Here is an 11,142-nt window from a genome sequence, read left to right as displayed (position 1 = left end):
AGGGTAGAGGTGAAGGAAGATATGTAGTATAAATAAGGGTAGAGACCCCAGAGATTGGGAAAAAAAAAAAAGGAGAAGAGAAAGCACTGTAGCAATCTCAACAACTCTCGTAACCATTATCATCCAATATATACTGGAACAGAGCTCCTCGGATTGTGCCGAGGACAAACTCTCTTGTACAAACTTGGTTCGTTTCTGTTTGATTGTCTTGGAAACTCATTATAACTGTTATCTCATTCACTAAAGCCTAGTTCTTCTACCCACTCTCTACAAATTTATTGTATTGGGTTCACTGGGCCAATATCCCATATATTTTGGGCCTGGGCCGAAAATCGTGTCCCTACACTATTATTTTTGTAATGTTAATTTTGATTATTTATACTTTCTTTCCCTTTACCATCTAATATAAGATATGAAACTCATTTTATAATTTTTTTTTTTATATTTGTTTGGATATATTTGATGAGCTGTTATTTATTTTATAATTTTAAAATAATTAATTAAATTATTTATGACATCATCGGTTTGATCATCGGTCTGACCCCGGTCGGACCAAAAAACCAAAAATCACTACTTTTCCAATTCCGTCACCGTTCTGGTTTTTAAAACCATGGATACTGCGCTCTTGAGTCTTGACATGTGATTTTTTGTTTTGTATTCTGTTTTTGTGAAAAAATAAAACAATTAATGGATATTAAAATTAATTAAAAAAATAACATGTGTCATTGTTATGCATTGAGAAAGGAACACGTCTTATTCTTTTGTGCATCCACTAATCTAAGTATCTAACTTTTAATAAATTAAATTAGATTTAAGCCCAACTTTAGCTCTTTAATTCTTTCCTTACAACCAGCGAGGGAGGCGGAATAATTAAAATCCACATTTTTCTTACTCTTCGAATATAGTTGTATTTTCTCCGTAATTCTTTTTTTTTTTTTTTTCCTAACACCAGTAGCTGAATGCATATTTACTAGTATCAGCTGTGTAAGTTTACATATGTTTTGAAAATGAAAGATTTGATCATAACCACACATGATGTCATACTGGTTTTTTATACCATAAGTCAATGATATATGTTTAGACTTTAGATTTATTATACGTACATGCAACTTTGTAGATGGGGTTCTGCAGGGTTTCTTTGTAAATTAGTAATTAGTTGACAGTACAACTAAAACAATGTAATTAATTATATGATAAAACCTAAACAAACAATATACACCTATAATTTTCCTTACCAATCCTTTCCAGAGAATGATATTTAAAAAGACATTGAACTTAATTGGCCCTCCCTTTCCTTTTCCTTTTTTTTTTTTTAAATAAAAAATAAACTATATAAGAATTTGGTATCATAAATGTAATATCTGTGATGATTGAGAAGGTGACAGTGATGGTGATATTTTGCAGAAAACTAGTCAAGGAAGCCAGGCTATGGATTATTATAAGAATAGGATACACCAATATGTCTACCTGCCACATGAGAGACGATTGTAGTAGTAGACTTTTACTTGATTATGTATATATTTATAGTATGGATTTGTTAGGGGCTACCTAGTACGTATACCTGCCTTTAATTTCTAATCTGGTGAAGGTTTTCCTTCGTTTTCTCTGGTATTAAGAAGTTCGTGCCTGCGAATATAATAATCATGTGTCATTAATACCTTGGTCTTTCTTATTTGGTGTAGGCAATCATGAATTTCTGGTTATATATACTAATGAATAGCAAATAGCACATCACATCATTTCATCCTTCAATTACAGCAAGTTTTGAGTTGTTAAAATATATATCTCTCTCACTCTCACTCTCACTCTCACATATGCATGTTCACGATTCCTCCCACTACATGCAATTATTGAAATCTCTTTGTACATAAATACTTGCTTGCACTTGCAGCTAATAAGACTAAAGATATTGTTTTAAATGATGGGTTCCCAATTTCTTCTCACTTGTGTGTGTTTCTGGCTGCCCTTGGCCAGTTTCACCATCTCCGTGGCTTCACAGAAGAGTACTACAGGGCCTGGAAATGTCATTGAAGGCAACGTTTTTATAAATGGAACAACTTCAATTGGAAGGATAGATGATGATTTTGTCTGTGCCACTCTAGATTGGTGGCCTCCTGAGAAATGTGACTACGGAACATGTAGCTGGGGCAGAGATTCTTTGCTTAATCTAGTAAGTTGATCTTCTTTAAAATGGTTTTTTTTTTTTTTTTTGCCTCACCATGCGTGTTATCAATCAAATCAGAATCCATCTTTACTGAGTTTTTTTTCTTTTTCAATGCGACTATACTATTAGCCAAATATATTTTGTTAGTAAGTTAATCTTCTAACATCATAGGAAGATCTTCTAAGAACTTTTAGGGACTGCCACCTTTGACTAAATTTTCATTGACACCTGCATATCATTCTTTGTATCATGACAAAATTAAAACACCAGAAGTTTGTAATGGCCAAAAGCAATAATACCACCTTGACAAATAATTTATATTAGCCTTTTCCCAAACACCTCCCCTAGGAGAACCAAGATCATGGTCAGTGATGTAAAGAGTGTGATTGTGTTCCATAAATTAGTGTATCCATGACAAATTGTACACTTACTAGATTCAAAAACTGAAAATCCATTTCACTTTGTTACTCATTTTACCTTATTCTAATTTATACTCTCTGTCTTTTTGTTTTGGTAGGACCTTAACAACATAAAATTCTTGAATGCCATCAAAGGTAAGTAGTACTCGATCACTTGGCACAATTTTAATCAACCAACACACACAATAATAATGATAATAATAATAATAAAACTTGTTTAACAACTTTTTTTTTATAAAATCCAAGATGACTTTTTTTTTAATGGACCCCAAGTTGACTTTAGAACTCAGAACTTTGATTGTATATATTGCAGCTTTTTCTCCCCTCAAAATTAGATTAGGTGGGACCTTACAAGATAAGGTAATATACGAGAAAACAGGCAATGGACAACCGTGTAGCCCATTTGTAAAAAATAATTCGGAGTTTTTAGGTTTCTCTCAAGGCTGCTTACCTATGACACGCTGGGACGAACTCAGCGTTTTCTTCAAGAAAGCCGGGTAATAATTTTGTTATTAAAAATCAACTAGTAGTAATAATATGAACACTTTTTTTTTTCAAAGATATATATATATATATATATATATATCCTTTAGCTATACTGTTTTAAACATCATCGCCTTCCCTTCTGAAATCCAGGGCTGTTGTTGTTTTTGGTCTTAATGAACTAAGCGGCAAGACTATAGATTCCCAAGGTCCTGCTGTAGGAGCTTGGAATTCCAGTAATGCTGAATCTCTTATACGATATACTGTAAACAAGGGCTATAATATCATTCATGGTTGGGAGCTAGGTAAGAAATTCTATGCTCATGTTTGAATTTTGGAAGGTATATCTGGAAGCAATTTGCTTAAGCTTAATAGTCTTTCTAGAGAAATGGTGAAAGTGTAACATACAAAGAGAATATAGTGAGTAATATTTTTATTTTTTTTAGATACATGCAATGATGCAGGTACTGACTAAAGAGGACATAAATATAACATTCATGGATTATAAAAATTAAAAAAAAAAAAAAAAAAAAAAAAAAGTCATGCTAATGAGTGCCCTAAGAGCACTAGTAAAGAATTTATTTTTAAAAAGTTTTAACATCACTTTTTTGGAAATGAAAAAAATTATCAAAAGATTAATTGTTTTTTTTTCTTTTCCTTTAAAAAGGTTTTCTTTAACAGAATTTTTAACTAGTACCTTAAGAGCACTTGATAGCATTTTCCAAAAAAAATAGATAACATGCATGGGAAACTACTACATTCATACAAAATACAAAAAGCATTTAGATAGATGCAAGTAATGACTAAAGATACGTGGGAAACTACTTTATGCATAGGAAATACAAAAGGCATTATCGTTTGACATCATTGTTTTTCCATTAGCCAAGGTTGTTATTGACCAAGGATTCCATCTTGAAAACCTCAAATCAGTATTTTTATTACCATAAATTTTGTCATGGCTATGAGGGGTTGTTTTATCACTTTTCATATGAACTGACGATTGTTTTTTCATTGCATATAATTAACTACATCAAAATTATAACAAAAATTGTGGCATTAAAATTGTGTACACAAACTTTTTCATTTCAAAGTAATAAAAAAGAACTGGACATTGATGTTATAAGAATTATATTTGTTGTGCAAAGAATATTACAATTTTAATAAATGGAAAATGCTAACGGATGCCCTCAGGACAATAGTTAACAATCTATTTAAATAAAGTTTTTATGGGAAAAGAAAAAAAAAATTAATATTTTGATAGTTTTTTTCATTTTCAATAAAAGTGGTGTCAAAACTTTCTTATAATTGATTGTTAACCATTACTAAAAGCACTCGTTAACATAACCCTTAATAAATAAGTGACCATGCTAATGGGCCAGTTCCTTTAAGGAAATTGCTAACAAACCATTTTATAAAAGTTTTGATAATACTTTAATGAGAAATATAAAAAATAGTCAAAAAAATTAATTGTTTTTCTCTTTTCCCATAAAAAGTTTATAAAAATATTTCTTAAACCAATACCTTTAAATTATCTTTTAACTTTTCTTAATATAAGTATCAAACTTTAATTTTGTTTTCCCTTTTCTCTTAGAGATAACAACAGTCAATATTATAGTAAAAGGAACAAGTCTCTTATATAAAATTTAGTGTAAGTTTATTATTTCTAATTCTACTTTGAAAGAGTAATTTAAAGTCCGTTACATTGAGACCACTACTCACGTTGGGTGGAGTGGTACTTCTCCAAGCCTTAAAGGTTTGGGGAGTATGAGGACCCAAGTTTGAGTGGTCCTGAGTGGGCAGAGGTGAGGGTAGTATATTAGGTTCATTAGATTAAGATTTCTAACTAAGCTCAAAAAAAAAAAGTCAGTTACATTGAGGGGTTAGTATACGTAAAATTATTTCATATTTTTCTATACACGTTTAAGCTTTTAAATTCATCATCGATCAATGGTTGCATAATTGATAATTCTATGTAAAATTATTGTTCCTTTTCAGGAAATGAACTGAGTGGGAATGGAATTGGGGCAAGAGTTTCAGCAGACCAATATGCATCCGACATCAATTCTCTCCAAAACGTAGTGCAAAATATTTATGCTGGTTTTAAAGTTAAACCACAAATCGTGGCACCAGGAGGATTCTTTGATGCAACTTGGTTTTCAGATTTCATAAAGAAAACACCTAAATCTCTTCAAGTGGTCTCCCACCACATTTATAACCTTGGTCCAGGTACATTAATTAATTTGCAGTGTTTTACTTAAGCATCTATATGTTTATTAATTTACTGTCTTAGGCTGTGTTTGGTTCGCGTAAAATCATTTCCGGAAAATATGCTATTTTCCGGAAATGCTATTTTCCGGAAAGGAAAACGTTTTCATGTGTTTGGCTGTCACAAAATTCATTTTACGGAAAATTAATTTTGGTGTTTGGTTCGTTTAATCAGTTTACCAGAAAATACATCAAATCCGGCGAAACGCTCGTCCGACGAGCGTCCGACAAGCGGCGCTCGTCGATCGACGATCGCGATGGACGAGCGCGCTCGTCGATCGACGATCGCGATCGACGAACGATCGCGATCGTCGATCGTCGATCGACGAGAGACGAGCGCGCTCGTCGATCGCGATCATCGATCGACGAGAGACGAGCGCGCTAGTCTGTGCTCGTCGATCGCGATCGTCGATCGCGTCGCTCGATCGACGATCGCGATCGTGCACCGCGCCGCTCGTCGACGCGGTGCGATCGTCGGACAAGCGGCGCGATCGTCGATCGCGCCGCTCGTCGGCGCGATCGTCCCTCTCTCTCTCTGATCTGGGCTCTCTCTTCTCTCTCTCTCTCTCTCTCTTTTTCCGGAAATCAATTGAAGTGAAAATGAAGACAGAAATCATTTTCCGTGGTCAAGGCTGAAAATTTCGGTCAACAGGAAATCAATTTCCGGAAAATAATATTTTCCGTGACAGCCAAACACAGAATTTTCCGGAAATTGATTTCCGGAATTGGTTTGAAGTCGATTCAAACGCACCCTTAAAAGCGAAGTGAGATAAAAAGTGGTTTATTTAAAATTAATTAATTTACTTGGTATTTGTTAAAGTCGTTTTTTATCTCACTACATTTAAATAAAATAAGCAGCTTTTAGACAAGCATTATTATTTTATTTATAATTTATAATGATATTGTTTTATCAATATAGGAGTTGATGATCACCTTATTGAGAAAATCCTAGACCCCTCTAGTTTGGACAGCACATCGCAGACCTTTAGTATCCTTCAAAGCATTCTGAAGAAGAGTGGGACACAAGCCGTTGCATGGGTTAGTGAAGCAGGCGGGGCTTATAATAGTGGCCATAATCTTGTCACTAATGCTTTTGTTTTTAGTTTCTGGTAATATCCTTTAATTCCCTTTCTCTCCTGCTATTATATATTTTCCATCACAGTCTCAATTGGTTTTTATTTTTCTATTAAATTAATAAACAATTAAGCAGGTATTTGGACCAACTCGGGATGGCATCATCTTTTGATACCAAAACATACTGTAGACAAACATTGGTTGGTGGAAACTACGGCCTACTCAACACTTCCACCTTTGCTCCAAATCCTGATTACTACAGGTCATTTTTTTTAATTTTAAGAAAAGCATTTAATTTAATTTAATTAATGGCAATCAAACAAAGGTTTATTATTTAAGTGGCAAAGGAAATGAGTGGCTAAAATTTGGTCTCAACCCCCTCCCAGTCCCCCCATGGCTTTATATGTAATGGGCACATGAGACACGTGGGCCCCATCCCATATGAGAAGCATGGCTTCAAACGAAGCTATTTTGGCTAAGTGACAAAAAGATATAGGGATAGGTGTAACACTTCTCACATGACTAATGTGATAGGTGTTACACACTTAATTACACATATCCCCCTTACACATAAAATTCCTTACTCCCATACGAGAAGCATTACACCTATCTCCCTTACCCATAAAATTTTCTTCCCAAACCCATTAGTGTTAAGCTCTTTACTCGCTCCTTGGCAATGTGTGACTAAGTCCATGGGATCCTAAAGTTGTAGGAGTATTTCCTTTGCTATGTATATGAGATTTATAGGTATTTGTCCTAAACCCACCTAAAAAATCATACTCCTAAACATACCATCTACAAGATAACATATCATCTTCTTAAATTAGCCCCAAAAAGAGGTAGATTTCGGATACTATAAATATTTTCACGTAAAATACCTAAAATTACACACTTTGAGTGCTATTGTCGTACTTTTTTTGAACTTCCATAAGATCAAAGTAAAATTAATTTGCTACATAGGCTAATTTTAGGTAAAGACAAGTGCAAAAGGATGTATATGAAAACTTACTAACATTGTTGTTTTATTTTACAGTGCCCTTCTTTGGCACCGTTTGATGGGAAACAAGGTTCTGTCCACAAGATTCTCCGGGACAAATAAAATACGTGCTTATGCTCACTGCTCAAAGAAAACGGTAAGTATTTGCATCCAAAAAAGTATAATCTATTGTAAGAGAGAGAGGGGAAAAAAATTATAATACCCTTTTATCTCATAAAGTTTAGGACTATTTTGGTCGTGTATATTTATTTATGTTTTCATATTAATTTGCAATTTAAGAATTCATGAAATACTAGCTCTAAAATACTGTAGAATGCAGAAATTTTGTTACTATTGGAAGAAAATTAAACATATTATGGTGGTTAAATTACTAATGAAAATGGACTATAGGACTAATATGAAAACCTAATCAAACCTAAAGGGTTAAAGTGAAAATTTTGAAATGTAAACTATCAAAATAAAAACAACTCAATTTTTTTTTATACAAGATTGAAATTCTATTTTAGTCTAATGTAAGTATATATATGTGTATAAAACTTCCTCCTAGAAACTTGAACCTCAACCTTTACCCCATACTTTATAGGCACTTTAATAAATAAATAAAATTATAATTATAAACTAACAAAGAAAGTTGGCTAACGTGTTGAGTTTTCGCTATTGCAGAAAGGAATCACATTGCTCTTGATCAACCTAGACGGTAACACTACAGTTCAAGTGCGTGTTTCGACTGAAAATAATTCTGGCGGAACCAAGAATTCGAGTATGCATGAAATTCAAATTCCAAGAACAAGATTTGCTACAATGCATCGAGTTAGAGGGTCTAGACGTGTTAACGAAACAAGAAAAGAATATCACTTAACAGCAAAAGATGGGGATTTACACAGCCAAACAATTCTTTTAAATGGGAAAATTCTAAACATCGATTCATCTGGGCTTATTCCACCCCTAATACCAATAGATGTGAACCAATTAGATCCAATAATTGTCGCCCCTTTCTCTATTGTATTTGCTCAAATACCGTATATCAAATTCTCCGCGTGTAATTAGCTGCTGTGACAATAATTGATGAATCCGATTTTCATGTGTATGAATAAAACTATTGTTAAAAATAAAAATAAAAATAAAAAATTCATTCTTGGTTCTTATCAATATATGGTGATTTCATTTTGACCCTTATAAATTCAATTGCGTTAGTCTATACCTTTAAATATATATATATATTATATGCAGGGACGGACCCAGGATTTTTAGTTGGGGGGCCAAAGATAAGCGGAAAAAAAAAAATTTCAAAGACACATCCATATAGTATTAATAAATTATCAATCAAGACAAATACCCAAAAATCATTGTTTCTTAATATATTAAGATACAATAATCTACTAACAAAAACAAAAAACACGAAACATTATTGTTTCTTTATACAATCATCTATGAAAAGGGAACTCGACACTCTTTCAAGTTTTCAAAATCATCTACGATTGAATCCAAACTAAATGTCGAAACTTTATCCTTTTCAATATATAACATCAAAGAGTCCGTCAAAAAATCATTTTCCATTTTGTTTCAAAGATTAGTTTTGACAACTTTCACAGCTAAAAATACTCGTTCTGTAGTAGCAGTAGAAACTAGAAGAGTATGCACAAGTCTCACTATTCTATAAACAAGTTTGTAGTGTTCTGAATTTCCAGTTCTCACTAACCATTGAGACAACTCAGATAAACTTTTCAATTTTTTGAACTCTGGATCCTAAACTACATTATGCTCAAAATGATAAAGCTCATTCTCCAACACTTGTTTGTCATAATCTGTGAAATCTTGTGGATAGAAATCCTTAACCAACAAACAAAGATCACTACTTCTGAAAGATTTTAATGCCTCTCGAGGTTCTAAAGTTGAACTAAGCCTAAGTAACTCCATTGCATATTCATTAAACCGATAATTTAGTTCCTGTAGTTAAGAATCTATTGTAGCATAAAAAATATTTACTCGATAATGATGCTCAATTGTAACGTTATCTTGTTGATTACGAGCTCAACCTCGCCTCATAACATAACGAGCATTCATATCCAGGACATCAATACAATGCTTCTCACAAAATGATATCACAGTGGTGAGTAAGCCATCCCACCCATCATCTCTAAATTTTTGGATAAGTGCTTTAGTAGATGAAACTAAATGCATGGCATTTAAAATGTCTTGAGATTGGCTTTGCAAAGCTTGACAAAGTTTATCAATGATCTCTATAGTTTCCTTCTCAAGATGCAAGATGAAGACAAATTCAAATGAAGTTAAACCCTTATAAGCTGACTCTGCTTCTGCCCGATGTTCTCCATCAATTGTATCATCAATTATATTTTGTAAAACTTCAATAGTTGAAGTAAACATCCTTAATAAGCTAGAAACTAATCTAAAATGTGAACTCCAATGTGTTTAAAGTGCCAATTTGATTAAGTCCACTTCCAGTCTCAAGCTCTTCAAGATCAATCAAATGTGTTATTTCATTAACATTGGCAACTTTCAATTGCTCATTGCACTTGCATAAAGCATTAACAATTTTGATCAGAAAAAAGCAATGTAAGAAAAAAATGACTAATGGGAACAACTTGTTTTGATGCTTTTACTAATACCAATTATAAGCGATGTGCAAAACAATGGATGTAATAAGCATATAGGCAATCATTCAAAATCAAAGCTTGTAATCCATTCCACATACCTCGCATGTTGCTTGCTCCATCATATTCTTGCCCTCAAATATTTTGTATATCTAAGTAATGTTGAGATAACAAAGAATATATCCCCTTCTTTAGAGTCAAAGCCGCAATGTCAACAACATGAATAAGCCCAAAAAAACGTTCTTTCATAAAGCCTTCTGCATCAACATATCCAAAAACCACAGCCATTTGCTCTTTCATGGACTCATCACGGCTTCATCAACCATTATGCAAAACTTTGCATCACCAATTTCTTCCTGAATGACCTTCTTCACTTTGACTGAGAAAACATGTAGAATTTCCTTTTGAATCCTAGGTGATGTGTAGGTTGCATTTTTGGGAGCTTTTTCTATTATTTCAGCAACCTTCTCATTCCAAAAAGTCACAATACCTAATGATTCTAAAAAGTTCCCACGATTTAATGAACTAAAACTTTCATCTCGACCTCTAAAAGCTATAGCTTGAAACGCAAGATATCGGACAATAAAAACTGTGGTCTTTAGTTGAAACCGATTATTTGCAATTTGTTCAATAGTGAAATGATCAACTACCCTTTGTAAATGCTGTCATTGGTTCATCAAATCCTTACACATTTGCTCAGCAACTCTATGAGCTGAGTTAGGATCTTTTCCTATATGACCTTGAAAATAACAATCTTTGCCCCCAACCTTACTCCAATTTTTAAATCCACCAACAATGAATGTATTTTGTCCTACAACCCCATTTGAATTATGAAAGACAAAGCATGGTAGACAATAAGCTGCATCTGTCGTAGGAGAATATTCAAGCCATGTTGAATAATTTCCAAACCAAGAAGCTTGAAAGCTACAATTATGCTTTCCACTTTTTTTTAATGTATTTAGAGGAGGTTGGTGCGGACCTTTTATAATGTAAGCCCGTCGAATTTCATCACATTGATTAACATGATATTCCAATATTTGTTTGTGTGTTCCGGGATCATAATCCAAAAAATCAAGGTCAATTCTTTGAAATTGTGTTTGAGAGATTAGAACATCAACATTTTCTAGA

The 11,142-nt window shown here is 33.2% G+C and overlaps 1 protein-coding gene across 1 annotated transcript; it reads left to right on the top strand.

Annotated features, from left to right (window-relative positions):
* The first annotated feature begins 1,921 nt into the window (after nucleotides 1-1,921).
* Nucleotides 1,922-8,449, top strand: LOC115964675 (heparanase-like protein 3). Its single transcript, XM_031083938.1, has 9 exons — nucleotides 1,922-2,170; nucleotides 2,682-2,718; nucleotides 2,897-3,080; nucleotides 3,220-3,371; nucleotides 5,062-5,292; nucleotides 6,251-6,440; nucleotides 6,542-6,667; nucleotides 7,439-7,538; nucleotides 8,066-8,449. The coding sequence occupies exons 1-9, from the start codon at nucleotides 1,922-1,924 to the stop codon at nucleotides 8,447-8,449; spliced, it is 1,653 nt and encodes a 550-aa protein (XP_030939798.1).
* The last annotated feature ends 2,693 nt before the right edge of the window (nucleotides 8,450-11,142 follow it).

This window comes from Quercus lobata, chromosome 10 (genome assembly GCF_001633185.2).
Source record: "Quercus lobata isolate SW786 chromosome 10, ValleyOak3.0 Primary Assembly, whole genome shotgun sequence".
Taxonomy (NCBI): domain Eukaryota; kingdom Viridiplantae; phylum Streptophyta; class Magnoliopsida; order Fagales; family Fagaceae; genus Quercus; species Quercus lobata.
Note: the sequence above shows the minus strand (reverse complement) of the source record. Positions and strands in the feature narration are given on the sequence as shown.